The following is a 23,838-nucleotide window of genomic DNA, read 5'->3' as shown; positions in this document are numbered from 1 at the left end:
GAATTCAAGTTTCTGCAGTTTTAATTTATTTTTTTAGTAGCATGTAGTAGCTTCACACATCTTAGCCACAAAACTGAAGAAAAGAAAAAACAGAAGAAAAAATTAAAACTAGAAGCATGTAGTTCATGTTTTGTACAACACCAGGTGTTGAAAATTATGTAGATGAACTGAATTTCTGACACCTGTTAATGTAGGTGTAACTCTATATGATTGCTTTAGAAAATAATTTGCTATTGCCTTATGATGTACAAATTAGTAATTACATTTTTATAAATAGACCTTAGAGTTTCACCTGTGTAGTAGGAAACAGACACAAGAATGATCATTGCAGCACAGTTTGTAACAGCAATAAATGGAAGAAAAAATGCTCATTGAAAGGAGAAAGATAAAGATAAATATTGATGTAGATATATAATTGCTATTATACAGCAGTAAAGTTATTTAAATATAGGTTCCTGTAACCATATACTAGAATTTTAATAGTAATTGGTAATTAAGTTTAAAAATTCCATAAAAGTCAGATAAGACATTGTTCTTTTAATAAAGATCCTAAACAAGGCATACATATACTGTCATAAAAACTTTTAATAAGTGAGAAAGAGTATGATGAAAACTAAATTCAAGGCAGTGATTGCCTATGAGGGAGAGATTGGGAGATAAGTTTTGACAACATCTCACAGGGTCGATATAAGTTATAGAAAATTTTTGGAGTGGGTGAAGAGTTTACAGCTCTTCATTACATGTTAATTTAAAATCACAATGAGATAGTCCCATACATATAATTGACCAAAGATTACGACTGCTTTAATTTTTCACACTGGAAGTACAAAAACAGTAAGTATAAATTTAAAATAGAGAGGCACTTTTTTGCATAAATTTATGCTTACACCAATGAATTTAAGTTTTACAATAGAATCAGTCATACCTTTAACTAGGGCTTATTTATGATTGCAAAATAATAGGAACACCCTGGAAAATTGTAACTTCAATATATAGAACTGTGTGGTTAGTTTTTCTTTAAGATTCTTGCTTAAACTAGAATAAAATTTGTGAAACCAATTGAACTGTGGGATTTTGTCTCAAGCTACTATTATCTTTATAATCTTTGCATTATGTGTTTCATATTTTTATTCAGAATGGTGAGCTTACTTAAAGACTTTGTTGAGTCTGAATTTTTTTTGATTGATGGAGATTCATTACTCATCGATTGTTTTCTTAATGTGAACTTGAAGAAAGGACAAACTCTTCACTTCTTTTATATTGTAGAACAATTTCTGCATGATTTCATTCAAAAGGAAGCCAAATTTGTATTAGTTTTTTTTAAGGTAACAAACAGATTTAATTTTCTATTCTCATTTTATAGAGGCTAAGAAAAAATATTTATTTTTAAGTGTTATCAGTCATTACTTACTCTTTTATATATTTTGCTTATTCAGATTGTAATTAAAGTCTATACTAATAGGAATAATACCAAGTATTATTAATAGGGAAATAGCTAATGAGTCTTTATCTGACATTTCTACAGTATTCAGAAAAATTAAGTTAATAACCTTGAATTTTTAACTCTTTGTATTATATTAATACAACAATTTATATGCAATGCTAATATTTAGAAAAATGACTAGATATTCTATTTTTATCTCTAAAATTAACATTGATTTCATTTATCTACAGGATGCAGAAAATCTGTATTATAATTACCCTGAAATTCTGGCCCTTCGTACCATATTGATTTATCATTTAGAATATAACACTGATGTCACTATTCATACAGAATTTTCCAACTGTCTGACACCAGAATGGGAGATATTTCTTAAAGAATGTTATCCATATTTCCTCATTGTCTCAGATAAGGGAATAACAAAACATCAAACAGACTTTTTAAACATTTTGATCATGCATGCTCTTCAGAAGAAAATCAATATTGTACAGATTTCAGGAATAGAGTCAGATGTCCTTAGAATTTATGGATACTATGCCTCAAGTCTCTATATGCACAAACAGTTTTTTGAAAAGGTAAGTTATGTTAAATTACCCAGAATAAATGAGCAACATCAATGTGGAAAAATTAACCAGAGAACCAATAGCCGTAAGTGTTTATTCAAAAATTCTGGGCATAAGAACACTCTGAAGGAATATTCTAACATGGGAAAAGAGCAGAATTTAAGTTAGCTTATGTTCTTGCATATTAAGCCTTTGGGCAATTTTGAGAAGTGGGGAGGAAAAGTATGGGCTAAGGTCAAGTACAATAGGCACTGCAGAGGAACAGTTCAGAGGCCAAGGACATGTGAGGACACAGTGGGAAATTCCCAGTCAGTGCCTTGTACATAAATTACATGTATCTGTACATACATATGTACACATTCACATCACATACACATTCATTTATACACTCCTATTATTAAATTTGCATACATTTGTGTATATATTTTACACATAAGTGTGTGTGTGTATGTGTGTATATACATATATACATATATATGTATATACACACACACATATATATAATCTGGGATGATTAGTCTGTATTATCACTTTTAAAATTAAGATAGCTGTTAGAGAAAATATTTCATCATTTTATTTGTCACTTCTTTTTTGCAATTATTTTGAGTAGTTGTATCTATTAAAAAATAGCTGTGAATAAATACTAAGGTTTGAAAATATTACTTAAAAATTTTCATTTTTTTGTAAATAGATAACATATCAGTGTGGGGCAATTTACAACAATTATAGTACTAATAAAGCCAGTACTTTCTTAGTTTTATTAGGCTGGTTTTATTAGAATTACAAGCATTTTAATTTCTCTTCTTTTATTCTAGTAACCTCAGCAGTGAGTAGTTCAAACAAAAGGAGTAGAAGTCTATTTTAGCTTGAATTAATGGATTTTTTTTTGTCTGTAGTCAAATAATAATAAACATTATTTTCCACCTTGTATTTACTTTAACTAGAGGTTTGCAATAGGTATTTTTATTTGAACCAGACGACTTACTTATGTGTTTTGTTTTTTAGCATGAGATACAACTGCAGCATGCCTTACATGCCTACATAATAGAGTATGACCAAAGGTCACTGGAGAGAGAAATATTTCTCTATGATCATTTGAAACTTAACTTGGGAGAAATGCAGAAAGAGGTAACAACACGTTTATTTGGAAACTGAAGTCCAGCACATAGGCAGTGTACTTTTAATGGTTTATCGCTTCTAGAAGACAGACATTTTTTTAAATCAACATTCATGTCCTTGCTGATTATATAGACTTTCTTCTTTAAGCTGCACAGCACTGAGGCAAAGGGAGTCTTGCTAAATTTATTGATTACAAAACCCTAGAGATGTTCTACCCAAAAAAATTATGTAAAACATACTGTAAAATTGGAGGAAAAAAGCTAGCGTGATAATTTTAAGATCTCAAACTTTTATTTTTTAATATATGGGTGACTACTGTGGAAATCTATACCTAAAAGCTAGGAAATTTCTAGTTTTCTGAAAAGGAAAGCTATGTAGCTAATATGGAAGTTAAGCCATTGATACTTGAGTAATCTCTCATGAGGAACCTAAGTCAGTGTTTATTTTATCCTTTTGATTACTCCAACCTCACTATCTGATATTTCCCTTCCACAGTCTTCTTTTTGAAAGACTAGGTGTGTTGTCTTAGTGTCTCTCATAGACAGCAGCCTATTAAACATCTCCTCATGGATTTCTTGTTGTTGTTAATCCTCACCTGAGAATATTTTTTCCCATTCAGTTTTAGAGAAAGTAGAAGGGAGGCGGCGGGGGGAGGAGAGAGAGAGAGAGAGAAAGTAGAGAGAGAGAGAGTAAAACATCAATGTGAGAGAGACACATCGATTGGTTGCTTCCTGCACACACCCTGACCTGGACCAGGGATTGAACCTGCAACCCAGGTACGTGCCCTTGACCAGAGGGTGCATGTGCCAACACTCTAACCATTGAGCTACGCTGGTTATCACATGGATTTGTAATAGGCATCACAAAATTAACATAGCTAAGTTTAAGACCTTGAGTCCAAACCCATTCCATTGAAATCTCCACATATCAGTTATGCTATCGCTATGCTTATAGTTGCTCAGTATATAAACCTAGGAGGTATTTTTGACTTCACTCTTTCCCTCATACCCCCACCCAATCCACTAGTAAATCCTGTCACTGTGCATCCCAAACCTGCCAAATTGTCACCATTTCTATCACTATGACATTAGAGATTCTATCAAATCTTTCTTGTATGAAAAAATGCAGTAGACTAAGATACATCAACTTACTTGTATTTCTGTTTCTGCTTTTGATCTCCTATGATTTACTTTCTACACAGTAATCAGAGTGATCTTTTAAACAAGTAAATTTAATATCATGGCACTACTCTGCTCAAAACTGAAAAGGCCAGGTTATCAATCTTAAAATTCCTCCACACCTTACATAGTATGTAGACACTAGACAATTTTTTTTTTAATTTTTAAAATTGATTTCAAAGAGTAAGGAAGAGGGAGAGAGAGTTAGAAACATCAATGATGAGCGAAAAATCATTGATTGGCTGCCTCCTGCATGCCCCACACTGGGGATTGAGCCCGCAATCCGGGCTTGTGCCCTGGCCAGGAATTGAACCGTGACACCCTGGTTCATAGGTTGATGCTCAACCACTGAGCAATGCCGGCTGGGCTAGACAAACATTTTTAAATGAATGAATTTAATACCCAGCCATTGATAGAAAAAAACTATCGTAAGCCTGTATCCTGTTCTTTTCTAGTTACTTTGTGAACTTTTCAATTTCTTGCTCCTTTCCAACTTTCTCCAAAGCATGGAGGTTGTAGTGATAATACTTTCAGGAACAGTGGTTTATAATTATCAATTTATGAGAACATAGCTTTTTACATCAGGCAAACACATCATCTTTGTCTCAGTTGCCTCAATGGCCACTGAAAACTGTCTGAACTGGCAACATTGAAGAATTTACAAGTTAATCATTCATGGATTTGCAAACTGGGTATGGCCTATCCAGTTTTGTTAGAGAGTATACAGATCAGTAGGAGAAATAGTTATTAATATTAAAATATACTTAGAACCTAGCTAGATACACTCATTATCATTTCTCATTAAACATTTTCCCAATTGTTCTATTCTTCCTTAGGCATTTATTTTCTATGTTTCCTTAATTATTTGAAAGTATAAGTTCAGTAGTAATATTATTAGTGGGAAAAATTAAACTTCTTTTTCTAGGGTTAAATATCACCTGAGCTTTGAACCTTGTCCCTTGTAATCACTAGGTCTTTAAAAATTTTTTTATTGCAGATACATCAGACCTTGCCCTTGTTTCTCAATCGGTGGCCTGAAGGAGCTGATGTAAGAAGTGTTGTCTGCTCTATTTCATGTGCTGTGACACTAAAACACTATAAAAAAATTTTACATGATTCCCAAGACTATGAAAACCTAAACATCTGCACAGAAAATCATAACACGCAGGTGGGATTCTTTCAAAATTAATTTAATTATTCAATGTTATTATTTTTTAAAAAAATCTTTATTGTTGAAAGTATTACACATGTCCATTCCCCCCCCCCCATTGACCTCTTATAGCCCACTCCACACCCTTCCCCAGGCCTTCACCACCCTATTGTCTGTGTCCATAGGTTATGCATATATTCATACAAGTTCTTTGGTTGATCTGTTCCCACACCCTATTCCACCCTTCCATCTGAGATGTGGCAATGCTTTTGAGTAGTAGCTATAGGAATAAACAGAAAATATGTGTTTGTCATGTGTTTGTTGAATAAACAGTGATAAATATATTGATCACATTCTTATGATGGCACGCCGGGCTCTTTACAGACAAGTTGGGATAATTTTATTTTTCTGAAATGAGCGTGTCACCTCTTTCTTCCCTGACCAAAGGACAAATATCGATTTCATTCTTGTTCTCAGCTGATCATCACTGCAGCTGAGAAAGTCATAGACCAGTTTCAAGGCATGGGTGGTGATATCCCACAGGAATTTAGCACCTGTTGAATCTGGATAACTAACCATCTGCCCTAGTGTGCAGAACCCATGTTTTCTGTTAATACCAACAAGTATGCTGTACACATGAAGCTAATCCTATAAAATAAAAGGCTAATATGCAAATCAACCGAAAGGTGGAGTGACTGGTCACTGTGATATGCACTGACCACCAGGGGGCAGACACTCAGCTGCGCCCTGGCGGTCAGTGCGCTCCCACAGGGGGAGCGCCGCTCAGCCAGAAGCCTGGCTCTTGGTTGGGGAGCACAGTGGCAGTGGCGGTAGCCTCTCCTGCCTCTGTGGCAACGCTAAGGATGTCCAACTGCTGGCTTAGGCCCATGGGCCTAAGCCAGTAATGGCGAACCTATGACACGCGTGTCAGAGGTGACACGCAAACTCATTTTTTTTGGTTGATTTTTCTTTGTTAAATGGCATTTAAATATATAATATAAATATCAAAAATATAAGTCTTTGTTTTACTATGGTTGCAAGTATCAAAAAATTTCTATATGTGACTGCTGGGGTCCTGCCCCAGCAGGTCCAGGGGTCCCCAAAGGTGTGGACGGAGTCGGCGAAGAAGGAATGACACAGAGACAGCGTTCAGTTGATCAGCAGCCTAGCCAGGATCTCTAGCCAGGATCTCCAGCCAAGTTCTGGTCTGGATCTCCAGAGAGGTTCTGCTTAGGATCTCCAGCTAGGTTCTGTGTCCATGTTCTCTTGCTAGGTTCTCCAGGTTCTCCAGCCAGGTTCTGTAGCCATGTTCCCTCGCTAGGTTCTCCAGCCAGGTTCTGTCCAGGTTCTCCAGCCAGGTTCAGTCACCAGATTCTAGTCAGGTTCATGTGACGTGGTACCAGAGTTAAGTTAGGGTTTTTCAAAATGCTGATACACTGAGCTCAAAAGGTTCGCCATCACTGGCCTAAGCTGACGGTCAGTCATCCCCTGAGGGCTCCCAAACTGCAAGAGAGCACAGGCCGGGCTGAGAACACCCCCCTCTAGTTCATCAATTTCTTGCACCAGGCCTCTATTATAAAATAACATTGAATGTTAACTGCAATTGAAAAATAAAAAAAGAATAACAATAATAATAGTGATGTCAATTAATAATAGAAGCTAACTTTTACTAAATCTTTATTATGTGTCAATGCCAGGTACCTTATATACAGTATCATTAAATCATTATAGCCATTCTACTTAATAAATGAATAATAGTCAAACAGCTAATTGGTGGCAAAGCTAGGCTACAAACCAAAGTTTATTTGTTTGTTTGTTTGTTTCCTGCTAGACTGCACTGCCTTAGTACGCATAGGAACAGGTGTGACAGTAAGAAGCTTTATGACACCCCTTGTATTTCTACTTTGAGGTTGTAAACACATACTAGCCATGCCTCCATGCAGGTGCTCATCCCCACCGTGTTAAAAAATGAAAGCATTAGATGCTCTAAATACTGGGCCTCTGTTTATTTGGAAAAGTCTTCAGTTATAAGCAAAATAATTACTTATGCGGTTTAGAAAAAAATTATACACTTGTTAAAAATTTTCTTAAAACAAAATAATTGAATAGGAGTACATCTATCATGTAGGGACATTATGAGTAAGATGCTCTAAAATACTGTTCTTGCATGCCTGAATGTTTACATTGCCGGTGTTTGATATTTTTAAACTCATGTTTTTTAGGACTTGAAGAAACCCCTACCACTAAAGGAAGCAGCAGATCTTTGCAGAATGCACTGTCTTAGTGTGATTTTCCTTCAACATTTACCCCTGTTTCAAAGAGCCAAGAGTAGAATTATTACTTATACTTGGGACAGAACACTTGTACCATTTCTAAAGATGGTATGTGAACTACATGGAATATCATAAATATTGTAAATTCAATAAGGCACACATTAGAAGGCAGAATAATCTGATTTTTTCTAATATTGCTTTTATTTCTGCACACATCTAAAAATTACTGCCACCAAACAATGCTTGTTTCTAGGAAAAATAGTTCTGTCATATATAAAAGTAGTCAATGAGAATAAGTACTGCAACTCCATATAAAATGCACCATACTTTGAAGAATTCCAAATATTTAACTAGTATACAGTTTCTTTGAAGAAATAACCATCTCTCTCTCTCTCTCTCTCTCTCTCTATATATATATATATATATATATATATATATAGAGAGAGAGAGAGAGAGAGAGAGAGAGAGAGAGTCAGGTATTGCATGTTTTAAAAATTCTGGTGGTGCACTGGTTGAAATTGCTGGTAGAGTGTATTGCAGTCTTATTTTGGATTAACACTTTAGGTCAAGAAAACAGTTGCATTTTGGAGCAAATTTTAAGCAGAGAAAATATTATATAACCTATTTTATTATACTTAAGCCTGCTAAGTAAAAATGATTCCCATTAGCTTTAGTATAGTCTGAGATAAAGGACTGAATAAGGTACAGAAAGCTAAAACAGTCCCTTTGTGAGATATTGAGAAACCTATGTAATACAATAAATTAAAGTACAGTTGTATGGCTGCAAAACTGCACTGTTGATTATATTACCTAGTCGTTGTCAGCACAATGGTATTATGTATACAGGTGACATTTTCATTGCATATTTAAGAAATCCCATCTGATATGTCATTGTATTTTATTTAGGCCCTAACTCATTAAATGATGCCATAAGCAACTTTTAATTGAAACTTTAGAAATAATAATGAAGTACCCACTACTTTTCTGTAATGACTGTTATTTTGAGTCAATGAAGGCATATTTATTGTTGACAAATTCAAAGTATCATTTCATTTCAGAGCTGCAAGGTATGTTGGAAGGTATATAGATTAACCATACTATCTTACAGTTATAAAAAAATGAAGCATAAATTAAGTAAGTCATTTGTATATAGTTGTAGATGTTGTCAATGCCAGGGCAATCACATTGTGTTTTCATATGTAGTCTAGTTCCTTTTTCTAGAGGAAAAAGGCATAGTACATGCCTTCTAAGGCATAGTACATGCCTTCCTTAAACTTTCTTGAGGAATGTTTAAGGAAGTCATAAACATTCTGGGAAGATTTTATATCATTAGGACATGTCTCTTTCTCTTCTTTTTTTCCAGCTAAAAAGATGTCAATTTTTCATCTTAAAACATTTAAAAGCAAGGAATAATTGGAATGTGAATTTCACTGGCCTACCTGACTTAACTGATAATAGTTTGTGGAAAAATATTGCTTATTATTATGAAATTGAACATAATAGAGGTATATTTTATTTTTAAATTTTTATCTGTAGTATAGAATAATTTTTTATGTATATTTTCTATTGTTGATAGTATTACAGATGTCTCCTGAGGAGATATATTTTAAAGAATTGTGTAGTTAAGTATTTTATTTTTTAGTGGGTGGGTGAGAATTGTATCTAACAAGCAATGGCAATGGACTATTCATTGATTAACTACAATTGGATAGGAAGCTTTCTTTGCAAATATTTTTTATTGAAAGTTTTTATTTCCACATGAGGTAAATGGTTCCATTGTGCACTTTGTAAGAAATTTTCCCCCCTCAAAATTACATATGAGACAATATCAGCTAGTGGGGTGGGTAGTTTAAATAGGACTATGGGAGCTACTGTTAGAGCTCTACAATAAATGTTATCACTTATTGTATATCTTTCATATATTGGATAATTTGTATATCTTATAAAATGTGACACCATAGCTTTGCTGCTGATTGTTTTGGACAAGATGTGTCAGGTTGGAATATTATGTGAAGAAATGAGGATGTACAGTTCAGAAGCCCTGCCTGACTACTTCCAGCATGACCTACAGAACACCTGATATTGATTACTGACTCCTTCACCCATCACATTGGAGCCACGGGCTGGCTTCTCATTGGCCCATCTGGTTTTGTTAAGAGAGATAGAAAAATACAGCAACACCAATAACAGTTCAAAGATTATATATATATATATATATATATATATATATATATATATATATATATATATATATTGCTTGTGTCCGTTATGACCAGAACGACCAAATGACTGGTCACCATGCGGTGCTACCATAGAAACTGACCAATCAGAACCTAATCTGGATGAACTGTGAAGGCAGTTCCTTCATGGAGCTTGCACTGTAGGAAGGTTAGTTAGGTCAGGGATGAGAATTCAAAATTGCCACCAGCACAGACCTGAGGTGCCACTTCTCAGAGTGGCCAGGGATACACCTGGTAGCAGACTGGGAACATGACCAAAGGGCTGGCGCCTATGTGAAGGTGGGCCATTCTGGATTTCCCAGAGGAGCCAATGGCTGCCTAGGAGGTGGAGCTTTTGATACTGACTGGCATAGAAACCGACCAATCAGAACCTAATCTGGGTGAACTGCAAAGGCAGAACCTAAGGTGGGGGCTGAGAAGGGGTTTTAAGGGCAACAGCTATTTGTTGTAAGGTGTAAGAAAGTGGTTCAATTGTTTAATAACCGGTTTGGCAGTGTAGTGCATAAGGCTGGCTATCAGTCCAGATATAGGGTTATGTATTTTTGTCTGCCAAGAGCATCTCCTCCTGCTGAAAAAGGCTTCCCCCCATTTAAGCAATCTTATCCTAGATAATCTATACTAATAAAAGGGTAATATGCTAATTAGACTGGCTTGACTGGCCATCTTCCAGACATCCGACTTCCTTCTGGACAAAGCCACGGTGGTGGGGGCTGAGGCAGAGGCAGTTAAGGTCAATCAGGCAGTTAGGGGCGAGATCAGGCTGGCAGGGGGTTAGGGGTGAATCAGGCCGACAGGGGAGGGCCATTAGGGTGACCAGGCAGGCAGTGATGGTTAGGGGCGATCGGGCAGGCAGGGGAGCAGTTAGGGACATTAGGCAGGCAGGCAGGTGAGTGATTAGGAGTCAGTGATCCTGGATTGCGAGAGGGATGTCTGACTTCTGGGGTTGGGCCTAAACTGGTAGTCGGACATCCGGTTTGGAGAGGGCACAGGCCAGGCTGAGGGGACCCCCCGCCCATGGGCCTCTAATATATATATATGTATATTTACATGTGCGTATATTATGAGAACTACTCTAGTGCTTTTTTTGAGAGGCGGGGTGGTAAGGGAGGGAGTGAGGGAAGGAGAGGTGTTTTTCCCCCCAAATATTAAAGATTTTTATTTTTTTGCGTACATATGGAACAGTGGGAAATATGTGTCACTTTAAAACTGTCAATTTTTTTTGCATTCAGCAACAAATAGTCTGTATTACAGCAGAAACAAATAATTTTGTTTTTAAAATAGAGGTAGCGATTCCTAAACTCGCCTAAGTGTAAGCACCACCTAGGATGCTTCGTAAAGAATGCAAACTCCTGGACGTCATCCCAGATTCATTGACTCACAGTTTTCTAGAACAGTGTTTTGAAAAATTTTATTTTTAATAAGCACCCTGAATAATTCTTAAGGTCAGGCAAGACAGGGAAAGGCTTCTGTAGTGGGAGTATAACACGCGACGGGTGAGGGAATTTTAATTCCTGGTCTATTCCTCTGCTTACCAGCTTTTTAAAAAAATTTAAATTCTTTATTGTTTATAGTATTATGTAAGTCTCCTTCCCCCCCCCCCATTTACCTCTCCCTGCTGCCCGCCTCCCCCCCCCCCACAGCACATGCCCTCACCACCCCATCTGCATCCATTGGTTATGCTCATATGCATGCATTCAAGTCCTTTGGTTGATCTCTTACCCCCTTACCCCCCGCCTTCCCTCACAGGTTGGACAGTCTGTTCAATGCTTCTATGAGTCTGGTTCTAGAAAAAAGTCACACAAGTTCAGAGAGTTCAAAGATATTTTACTCTCTTATAACATTAGTAACAACATGAAAAATATGCCAAAGCCTGTTTTGTTTTGTTTTAAGCCTCTGCTATGAGATACTCCCAGATATACACTTATAACTCATATACTCATAAAACATATTAAATATGGTGACTATCACTCAGATTTTAATTATTAATTTGAACATATTTTCTCTCCTACCTAGGGCTCAATTTGGAATTGGGTAACACTTTGAAACAGGGATACGAGGAATTGTGGAACACAGTCTTAACATTATCAGAGGATGACGATTTTGGAGGATCTATGCCTGTGAGGACAACATCCAGACCATTTCTTACACAGAAAAAAACATCACCTAGAGGTGCTGACAAGTTTTAAATGTTGATTTCTTCACTGTTTCTCAAATGCCATCAACTTTACTTGAAATAAAAATTATACATCAATTCACTCAATATACATACCTTTGTGAATTAATGGGTATAATATAAAGTTGATCTAAACAACCTGATTTGCAACAATTCCATTGAAGTATTATTTATTTTGAAAACAATGATGAAAATGTTTAATTTTGCTGTTCCACAAATATTTGCATCACATTGGTAAATTCTTAGAATTTTCTGTTCAAATATTAATTGTGTTTCTAAATAGTACCAGGATCAAATCAAGGAAGTCATAAATTAGGACTCATTCCTCTGAAAGCTGAGATTATAGAAGATTATGCTGGAGATATTTTGTCAGAACTACCTTTTCTAAGCAGGTATTTATGGAAAAATGTTGCCTGTTTGTAATTATCTATCTATCTATCTATCTATCTATCTATCTATCTATCTATCTATCAATCATCTACCTATCAATCATTATATCCAGTATAGTGAATTAACTGGATTTATTGTTGCATATATTGTACATATGTAAATTAAATTTCACACTGGGAGATAAATTTTCATTGTAATTTTAGTGAATTTTGCTTTATATTCAAGCAAGGATGGTATTCAATTGTCTCTTTAAATATCAACTTCCTGCTAGCAAGTCCTCCATTTATATTTCTAGTTTTTTTGCTTGTTTGTTTGTCTTTTGCTTTGAATTCCACAAATTGTATCTTGACTCAATCCTCAGAACTCCTGATTCTAGTTGGCTGTCTCGTAGACATACAAAGCTCCATGTGTAAATGCCAAACTCCTGATCTTCTGGCAGGAACCCCATCTTCCTTCAGCATTCCCGTCTTTATATTGTATTTTCTTCCATTTCTTGGGCCAGAACTGTTTTTTAGAGAGGGAGGAAGGGAGGAAGGGGAAGATAAAAGAGAGAGAGAGAAAGAGAGGGAGAGAGGGAGAGAGAGAGAGAGAGAGAGAGAGAGAGAGAGAGAGAGAGAGAGAGAAACATCCAAAGGTTGCCTCCTACACACACACACACACACACACACACACACACACACACACACACACACACACTGGGGACTGGATTGAACCTGCAACTTGAGTATGTGCCTGACTGGGAATCAAACTTTTGACCTTCCATTGCATGGGAAGACACTCCAACCAACTGAGCCACACTGGCCAGGGCATGCCTAACTACTCTTTATCGTTCTTATAGCACATCCAATCTTTCAGCCAAACTCCCATTTCTGTTCATCAAAAACACATGTAGAGTAATTCCTTTTCTTATTTCTGCCCAGCCTGCATACCTTGTACAGCCTGCCATCATCTCTCTATTGTTGCAGTAGTTCCCTAGCTGGCCTCCTGCTACACCTGCCTCCCCCACTATGTTCTCAGCACAGCAGTGATGTTGTGGGGGGAAATCAGATTATGCCTCTCCTTTGCTCGAAACCTTCCAAGAAATTTTGACTCATTCAGATATAAAAGACTTTCACTTCATTTCCTACTAATCACTCCCAGATTCTTTTGCTCTATCCATGCTGGCCTCCTATTCCCCCACCCACAGCCTTATAGAGAGAAAATTGACATAGGTAACATTGTGTAAGTTTTAGGTGTACAGTGTGATGATTTGACACACAAATCAAGATGATCACAATAAGGTTAGTTAACACAAGTCACCACCTCACTTTGCCCTTTTTGTGTGTGTGATGAGAACACTTAAGACCTACTCTCTTACCAACTTACAAGAATACAATACAGTATTGTTAACTAAAGTTACCATGCTGTACATTACATTCCCAGAGCTTATTCCTCTTATAACTAGAAGTTGGCATCCTTTGACCAATATCTTCCCATTTCCCCAACCCCCAACCCCTGGCAACTACCATTCTGTTTCTATGAGCTTGGCTTCTTTTTTTTTAATTCCATAAAGCAGTGAGGTCATATGGTATTTGTTTTTTTCTGTCTGACTTATTTCACTTAGCATAATGCCCTCTAGGTCTATACATGTTGTCTCAAATGGCAGAATTTCTTTCTTTTTGATGGCTGAGTAATATTCCATTGTGCATGTCTATCTATCTATAAATTGATCTATCTATCTATCTATCTATCTATCTATCATTCTACCATCTATCTGTTTATCTCATTTTCTGTCCATGCATCGGTTAATGGATACTTACATTGTTTCCATGTCTTGGCTATTGTGTATCTTGAACACAATAGTCCCACTTCAAGCCTATCTACTTGCTCTTCTATTTGTTCAAAATATGCTGACTCGGACAACCCTTTACCCATTGCTCAAATACCTTCCTAGCAAAGCTTTTCCTGACAATTCCTCTTAAGATCACACCATCTCCTCCTCCCAGAACTCACAATCCTGTCTCCCTGCTTTATTTTTGTTCCTTCATGCTTTTCACCATCTGGCATAGTATGTAGAGTAATGACAGTTCAGTCAAAGATGGCTGCATATACAACAGGGGTCTTGTAATATTTTAATGGATTATAAGCAAAAAGTTTGTAATGCTGAAAGAAAAGACTAGACCATCCACAACTACGATGTTGAACTTACTGCAGGCTCTGGGTGGTTTAAATAGACAAGGAGGCTCAGCATGCTGTCCGGTTCCTCCCCAAGGCTGTGGCCCTGAGATGACAAGGGAGTGAGAAGAGTGGGCTGGGGAGGAGGACAGCCGGGAGCTTGCCCTTCCCATGACCCAGTCCCTGCAAACACATACACACACACACACACACACACACACACACACACACACACACACACACACACGCACACACACGCACACACACGCACACGTGCACACGAACTCATTTCCCATCATTTTCTCATTATCTCTTTCCTCCCAGTCCCTTTCTGCTCTCTTTCTCCCTCTGCCTTTCCTTTTTATTATTTCTTTTCATAAATTATATATCTCTGGGTTGTTTTTGATCTCTGCTCTCCTTTTCTCTCCCCTACTCTTCTTTCCTCTTCCTGGCATCTATTTTCCTTCTGAAGGCACCTCCCTCCACAGCCCTCTTCCTGTCCCTGCAAGTGTCTAGAAGCATTTAGATACAGAAATACTTGCCATTAGGAGCAGTAGCTTATACCATATACCTAGGTGTGTAGTAGGCTACGCCATCTAGGTTTGTATAAGTGCTTTCTTTTAAAAAAATGTTTTTATTTATTTTAGAAAGAGAGGAAAGGAGAGGGAGAAAGAGATGTCAATGACGAGAAAGAAGCATGGACCGGTTGCCTCCTGCATGCCCCCTACTGGGAAATCAAGCCCGAAACCCGGGCCTGTGCCCTGAGAATCAAACCTGTGACCTCTTGATGCATAGGTCGATCTCAACCACTGAGCCACACTGGCTGGGCAAAGTGCTTTCTGTGATGGTCATACAGTGAGGAAATTGTTTAACAAGGCATTTCTTAGGTTGTGTCCTATCACTTAAGTGATGCATGATCATTTTTTGCCTGTATATTTGTATTTCTTTGTTGTTTGCAATCCTGTTTATGTATAAAATCCACAGACATTTTTTAAAAGTCTGTTTTGCTCATTAACATATTCTTAGCATCTAGAAGGGTTTCTGGCACAAAACAGGAACTCAGTGAATATCTTGGTTCATGTGTATCACTTACTCTCTAATTGTTTTTCTCTATGCTTGAAATATTTTACAAGTACATGCACATACACACAAACAAGCTAAAATAATCCAGAAGTGTCTCTCAACTTTTAGAAATTTCATATCTTATAGGTGATGTTATATACCCTTTATTGTTATTTGGTGCCTAATTCAATCCTACATACAAATAAATTCTTAATATGCACTTTTTATTGTTATAAAGAGGACAGTGCTACAGATATCCTTGTCCACTTCTTTGTAAATATGTCTCTCTTCTCCACATCCAGTGTGGCTAGAGAGCGGTCCGGTTCCTGAGTAGGGATGGCTTGGGATTGAGAAAATGAAAGAAAGAGACAAACACAGAGATGGAAGAAAAAAGCTGAGGCCGGGTGGGACCACTGTCCTCTGATCGGGACAGGGACAGAAACAGTGACCCTGAGCCAATACAGTGTATTTATTTTATACAGCAAAAAAAACAGGAAGTTTTACTAAAAGTCAAGACAAAGGAGATTATGTGAATTCTTGGGTGGGCCTGAGTCATATTCATTCCTGGTGCTTGGGTGGGTTTAAATAACAAAACCCACCCCCTGGCACGTGGGCTGAAGGTCAAGCTGACAACACTCCTGCCTTTTGGCAAAACGTGTTTCCAGAATGTGGCTTTGCCAATGCCACTGGCTTCAGCTGACAATAATTAAAGAAATGCCCATGTGCCTTCCCCAGCACTTTCTACACTTCCTGACTATTTCTTCATGAGATGTTTTAAAATATATTTTTTTCATTTATAATCATAAAATTAAGGGTAGAGACCTATTAAATAAGTTCATGGCTTATAGTAGAAACTGAAAAAAAAATTATATGTGTATTATAATGTATGCCTTTTTATTGTATTCCTAGTGATGACCCAGTTGTCACATCTCTTTCTAAGAAGAAAGAATTTGATGAACTCACACACTGGCATTCTTCTAGACCTCTCAGTGATGATTTTGAAAGGACAAAGTGCAACAGTGATGGTAAGTACAACTAATATCATCAACATTTTCAACATTCTTATAGATTAAATTGTATCTAATGTATAAAAAATGAGTGATCAGAGATTAGTGAAATCTAATTTATAGTCTTCTCTCTCTCAGGCCAGCATACAAATTTCCAACATCTTTTACATCAGAACCAGGAAGAACTGGCTTCTATAATATGAAAAATGAGATTCCAATCAGTCTAATTGGGGTGGGGGAGTTGTTTTGTTGAGATGGGGAATCTTTTAAAAATGTTTCTTAGGTTCCTACAACAAATTACTTTATATTATTATTAATGTATCTTTAATTATTTGTTCTTCTCAAACTTTCCTGTTGTATTATCTCATGAGACCTAATACCTTCCTTAATCACATTATATTTTCATTGTTTGTCCAAATTACTAATTATATTATTTGCTTTAAAATACTATTTAATAATTGTTAATTAAGTGAAATACGTAACAGATATTCAAATGATTTAGTAATTAATTTGGCAATTAAATATTATGGGCCACTATAGTCCTCTAATCTGGTTATCTTCTTGGATTGAAAACTGGTACAGGAAAAGCATTTTAGGAAAAATTAAAAAAATCAGTTGGATACCATTAGGATTCCCTATAGATTGGGAAGTGGCAGCTGGATTGGGATTGTAGGACTCTGACATACTCATTCAGTATCTAGCCTATGAATTGAGAGTTACTGTTTGCCTAGTTTTGGGCTGGGCTCCGGGAATCCAGCAGGGAACATGAAAGATATATTCCTGCTCTTGTAGTGCTCACAGTTTAGCAGGAAATAGAAGATGTTAAACAAACCACTGCAGAGATACTCATTTAAAACTAGAGGCCCAGTGCATGAAATTCGTGCATGGGTAGGGTCCCTAGGCCTGGCTGGCGATCAGGGCCAATTGGGGCCTTCCTTCATTCCGTGCCACCCCCTGGTGGTTAGCAAACATCATAGCAAGTGATCGAACTCCTGGTCTCCTGGTTGAGCTCCCGAGGGGACACTTGGCATATTAGCCTTTTATATATAGAGATTATGATGACTACTACAATCAGGTGCAAAGGGTATACCAAGGGTAGGCTTGAGGGATTGAGGAATTTTCAAACCAAATCTGAGCAATGAAGATAGTTATGCAGGTGTGTGGTAGTGGTGGGGCCAATAAGGAAGTAGCCAGAGGGCCTGTAGCACAGAGAGTGATGTGAGATGGGTCTGAACCATGCAGCCTTTAGTGAGGATTCTGAATGATAGATGAGCAACAGGAAGCCACTAAGATGTTCAAACCACATGAGCAACACAATTGGGTTATATTTACTCCAGCAACAGCATGGAGAACGATAAATTCCTTTTAGTTGTGTGCAGTACTGCTGCACATTTCCTGGAATTTGATTAGCTGTTTTAGCCAAATGTTTCTGACCTAATTTGGGGGTGGTTTTCAGAGACCCTGTTTCTAAATTGGAAGCTCTTCCAGAGTGTTCATGTCCTTTGTTCTCGACACTATGCCCAGAGCCATCCAAAATGCCAAAGAGCTAAAGTTTCTTTTGTGGTTCGGTATCCTAGAAGAAAAGGAAAGTGTAACCTCACCATTGACTTATTCTATGGGATGTACCCATAATGCCTAGTAGGTTGTACTAAAGTGAAAATGACAAGACACTGATTTAGATTGTACCATGTTATTTAAATACTAGAGGCCTGGTGCACAAAAATTTGTGCACTCGGTGGGGAGGGGGGGTCCCTCAGCCCGGCCTGTGCCCTCTCGCAGTCTGGGACCCCACGGGAGATAACGACCTGCTGGCTTAGCCCTGCTCCCAGGTGGCAGAAGGCAGGCCCAATCCCTAGGTGCAGCCCCTGGTCAGGCTCAGAGCAGGGCCGATTGGGGAGTTGGGGCGCCGCCCCGTCATGCACAGAGCAGGGCAGATTGGGAGGTTGTGATGCCACCCTCAGTCACGCTCAGGGTAGGGCTAACTGGGGGGTTGGGGCACCGTCCCCTGTCACGCACAGAGCAGGGCCCATCAGGGGGTTGGGGCGCTGCCCCTGTCACACACAGAGCAGGGCCCATCAGGGGGTTGGGCACCACCCTCTATCACCCACAGAACAGGGCCGATCAGGGGGTTGGGGCGCCGGCACTCTCACACTCAGGGCAGGGCCGATGGGGAGGTTATGGCTCTACCCCATCACACACAGAGCAGGGCCCGTGGGGGGTGGGGGGGGGTTGGGGCGCCTTCCCCTGTCAGGCACAGAGCAGGGCTGCTCAGGCGGTTGGGGCCCCGCCCCCTGTCACACACAGAGCCACAGGGCGATCAGGGGGTTTGGGCGCTGCCCCCTGTCACGCTGATCCCGGTGCCGGGAGGCATATTACCCTTTTACTATATAGGGTAGAGGCCTGGTGCATGGGTGGGGCCGGCTGGTTTGCCCTGAAGGGTGTCCTGGATCAGGATGGGAGTCCCCACTGGGGTGCCTGGCCAGTCTGGGTGAGGGGCTGAGGGTTGTTTTCAGGCTGGGAGTGACTGAAGTTCCCAACCGCTCCTTTTTTTCTTTTTTTCTTTTTTATTCTGGGCCAGCTTTACCTTGAGGCTTGGCTCTAGCTCTTAGGCCTCCATGGCTGAAAGTAGGTTTCTGGCCTTTGCTTACAATGTTGCGAATCTGCTGGCTGAAGTCCGGCGGTATTTGTTACAATGTTTCTTAAACTGCCCGCTCAGAGGCCTGCAGCCGCAGGTGGGGAACGTTGGTTTCCTCCAACGATCCTCCGTCACTGAGGCAAGCAAGCCTCATGTTAGTTTCAAGCTGCCTGGCTGCTGGCCGCCATCTTGGCTGACAGTTAATTTGCATATCTTGCTGATTAGCCAATGAAAAGGGTAGCGGTCGTACGCCAATTACCATGTTTCTCTTTTATTAGTGTAGATGGCTCAAATAATTTGAGTTTGTCTATCTCAATCTCTAACGTGTCTATAATTAGTGCAAGTTTTAAGTGTTTGCAAGTGTTTGTCAAAGCCTTTTCACAAATGCTTTCTAAATGAAATTCTTATTTATAAAGAGCATTGTCAGCATACTTTAATGATGTATTTATTTCCTACAGCTAAATCCAAGGACGCCAAAGGAATAAGGGACATGCAGAAATTACATCATTTTTATCATGTCTTTGGAAAATCTTTGGTAGGAAGTAACAAATCAATAAGGATTACAAGAGGAAGTGCTCTGCCACCCCCAGAAAATTCTTCAGTACAAAAGAAAAAAAAACACCAGGTACATTCTTGATCTATTAGGTCTTGTGAGGATCCTATAGTTCAACTCATTCCATATGGGATCTTCATTAACAATATCCATCATTGTGCACATGTGTTATCAGAGAAGTAAAAAACCCCATTTTCTTTTTTTTTTTTTTTTTTTTTAATATATTTTATTGATTTTTTACAGAAAGGAAGGGAGAGAGATAGAGAGTTAGAAACATCGATGAGAGAGAAACATCGATCAGCTGCCTCCTGCACATCTACCGGGGATGTGCCCGCAACCCAGGTACATGCCCTTGACCGGAATCGAACCTGGGACCTTTTAGTCCGCAAGCCGACACTCTATCCACTGAGCCAAACCGGTTTCGGCGCATTTTCTAAAAATAAATAATAACTGTCAAATCAAGTATACTCTAAATACTAACCACAAATTACAAAAGATACTTTTAAAATACTTGTAAAATGGGGGAAAAAAGTGTAATGATGCCTGGCCTGTGTAGCTCAGTCATTGAGTGTCAACCTATGAACCAGAAGTTCATGGCTCAATTCCCGGTCAGAGCATAGGCCGAGGTTGTAGGCTCGATTCCTAATAGAGGGCATGCAGGAGGCAGCCAATCAATGATTCTCTCTCATCATTGATGTTTCTAACTTTCTCTCCCTCTCCCTTCCTCTCTGAAATATATATATATATATATATATATATATATATATATATATATATATATATATATATTTAAAAGTATAATGAAGAAAACAAAATCCTAATAGGACTTTAACATTTTAGTGCATTTCCTGTAGTCATTTTCCCTTCCTGTTATTAAAATTTTTTAAAACACATTTTTGTGGCTGTATAATCTATAGTATGGCATGCTATATTTTTGTTTAATGATTTATTTTGAAGTGTAGAAAAACAGGTAAGAAAAAAGGGGAGAAAAGAAAAGTCTATACTCACATTCTACAGATAAACACTATTAACATATTGACCTACAAAGTTTCATTTTTGTTCATTATGTGCTTTTTTTTACAAAAAAAACCCCCTATATACTTTTATTTCCCCACCTATCAATATAAAGTGATCATTTTTCAGTGTCATTAAATGTGCTTTCATAATAGCGCATTGTTTTGAAAATTTAAACAGCTTTTTATTATAAAGGTCAAACACATTCGGTAAATTTAGGTTATCTAGAAAAGTATCACAAAATCAATAAAATTGTGCCACACTCCCATGGTTACTTTTAAAAAAAATATACTTTTTTTGTTATTATTATGGCTGTTACTATTACAGATGTCCGTTTTCCCCCACTTTTCCCATCTCCACCTACCCTACCCTCTCCCCTCTGACCATCACCACATTTTTGTCTGTATCTATGGATTATGCATATATGTTGAGTTAATCTATTCACCTTCTTTCATTCAGTCCCCATCACCTCCTTCCCCTCTGCTAGCTGTCATTTTGTTCCATGTATCCACGCCTTTGTTTCTATTTTGTTCATCAATTTATTTTGTTCATTAGACTTTCCATATAAGTGAGATCATATGATATCTCTTTTTCTCTGACTGAATTATTTCACTTTAGCATAATACTCTCCAGCTCCATCCACACTGTTGCAAAAAAGATTTTCTTCTTTTTTAAGGCTGTGAGTACTCCATTGTGTAAATGTACCATAGCTTTTTTATCTACTCACTAGTGGCCTGGTGCAAGGAATTCGTGCATGGGGGGGGGGGTTCCCTCAGCCTACCCTGAACCCTCTCCAATTGGAGACCCCTTGATGACTTAGGAGAGTGAGGAGCGGGCCTAAGCCACAGTGTGTCCTCCCTCTGCGGGAGGTGACCGGTGGGCTGATTGAGATGGTGTGGGCAGCGAGTGGCTGGCCCCACCCCCAATTGCGCCATGGCCACTGGTGGCCTCCCTCTGGGTAAGGCGACCCCAGCAAGCCTATCTTGGGATGGTGCTGGGTGGCCCTGCCCCGAATCGCCCTGCTGCTGCCGCTGCCCGTGGCCTTCCTCTGCAGGAGGCGACCAGGTGGGCGATCATGGGATAGCGCCAGCCCCCATTGCCCTGTCACTGCTAACCAGCAGTGACACCCCCCCCCCCATCGCCACCCCATCGCCATCCCCTCCCTCTGCCTGCTGGCATGCGCCTTGGCTAGCCTGGCAACACCTGCTCACTGGTCCCGCCCCCCACTGACCAGTTGTTCTGCTGTTCGGTTGATTTTCATATTACACTTTTATTATATAGGATTGCTTTACTTGGAGGGAGATTTATCCACCAAAATGAGCTCTAGAAGGAGTGTATTTCAAGGTGTGGTCCTACATTTTAACAGGCAACCCAGATGAGTGTTATGCATTGGATTATTTGAGAGGATCTCTTTTGAAGTGTGACACTTCAGTAAAGAGATATTGGCTCATTAAAATTATGCCTCTGGCATGACCACATTCAGTATTTGATTTTTATTGTTAAAAATTGAGCACCCAATATCTCTTTATTAATGTATATAGGTTCATAATGTTTCCACATCTTGAAAGTCCCCATACTCACAGAGCATTGAATGACTTTGATAAGTATTTTTAAGGGATCATGCAGGAAAGCTAATTTAGGTGATAGGAATGTGTAGTAGATAGACAGATAGATAGATAGATAGATAGATAGATAGATAGATAGATAGATAGATAGATAATATCCTAGATTAGGAGAAAAGATGGCACATTAGCCTTACATGGTGGTGGCTAAAGGCAGAAAAATAAACGTTGCAGCAAAGAAAGAGCACTAAGTCTGTCTTCTGTCCTAATTGTTTGGCTATTGCTAAACTAAACAAGCTCCCTTACACTGTTCCTTTTCCTCAATACCTTCTCCCAATTATTAGAATCACCCATTCAACGAAGTTGCCCAAACTGGAAACCTGGGCTAATACCATTTGCTTTGTTTGCTTTCATTCCTGTGTAATCAGCCAAATAGTTCTGTAAGGTTTCCTCATAAATATGTCTGTGATCCACTGCCTCTGTCTAATCCTAGTTCCAAACATCAGCCTCTCTTTTTCTTGGGCCCTAAAACACTGCAACTGTCTAAATTGATCCTTCCCACAGCCACCAGAATGGCTCATTTGAAAGGAAAGCAAGACCAGGATGCTCCCATGCTTGACATTCTTCACTTTTCCTCCTTCTGTGGAATAAAATCTAAGCTCCCTGCTATGGTATATAAGACCCTCAGTGGTCTGTCCTCTGCCTACTACTCAGGCGGCTATGGAGGTCAGGCCTGACTGGTGCGGTGGGCAGCTGGGACCCAGGCATTGACTTGCGCAGCACCGGCTGCAGTGGAAGTCAGGCTTGATTGGCACGGCGGCCGGCCGGGACCCGGGCCTGACTTTCTCCCCAGACCCCCCATGTCCCCCTGCCTGTGTCCACTCCAGGGCCACCCAAGCTAGTGTGGCAGCTCGGCCAGCCCCAGGACCCCCTGCCCCACTGCCTGTGTCTGCTCCGGGCTGCCCGAGCCGCCATGCAGGCTCGGGCAGGGCCCCCTGTCTCTGTCTCCATCTACGCTCTGGGCCTCATCTGCATGTTATAACCTCCTCCTGACAGGTCATGACTGTTACGGCATCTCAGCCTAATTTGCATATTACCTCTTTATATACATAGATGTACTGATGGAGATTCAGGCTGTTTCCAGATCTTAGCTATCTATATATAAAAGGCTAATATGCTAAGTGTCTCTCCTACTGGTCCAACTGGTCACTATGATGCACACTGACCACCAAGGGCCAGACACTCAACACAGGAGCTACAGAGCTGCAGTGACTTTGCAGCAATGGTTCTCAGGTGACTCGCCCCAAAACCATAGGAGGGAGTC

At 39.1% G+C, this 23,838-nt stretch overlaps 1 protein-coding gene across 1 annotated transcript in view; it reads left to right on the top strand.

Moving 5' to 3' along the window:
• LOC118659241 (probable ATP-dependent RNA helicase DDX60) overlaps positions 1-23,838 on the top strand; it is a 90,225-nt gene that overhangs the window by 12,703 nt on the left and 53,684 nt on the right. The window contains exons 4-13 of the mRNA XM_036315482.1: positions 1,136-1,325; positions 1,675-2,016; positions 3,010-3,132; positions 5,299-5,469; positions 7,674-7,832; positions 9,088-9,229; positions 11,978-12,133; positions 12,421-12,529; positions 16,653-16,768; positions 19,844-20,010. Of these exons, the coding sequence (XP_036171375.1) occupies positions 1,136-1,325; positions 1,675-2,016; positions 3,010-3,132; positions 5,299-5,469; positions 7,674-7,832; positions 9,088-9,229; positions 11,978-12,133; positions 12,421-12,529; positions 16,653-16,768; positions 19,844-20,010 (1,675 nt within the window). The remainder of the gene's footprint in view (positions 1-1,135; positions 1,326-1,674; positions 2,017-3,009; positions 3,133-5,298; positions 5,470-7,673; positions 7,833-9,087; positions 9,230-11,977; positions 12,134-12,420; positions 12,530-16,652; positions 16,769-19,843; positions 20,011-23,838) is intronic.

The sequence above is a fragment of the Myotis myotis genome, unplaced genomic scaffold, assembly GCF_014108235.1.
Source record: "Myotis myotis isolate mMyoMyo1 unplaced genomic scaffold, mMyoMyo1.p scaffold_m19_p_6, whole genome shotgun sequence".
In the NCBI taxonomy this organism is placed as follows: Eukaryota; Metazoa; Chordata; class Mammalia; order Chiroptera; family Vespertilionidae; genus Myotis; species Myotis myotis.
This window is presented reverse-complemented; position numbering and strand designations above follow the sequence as displayed.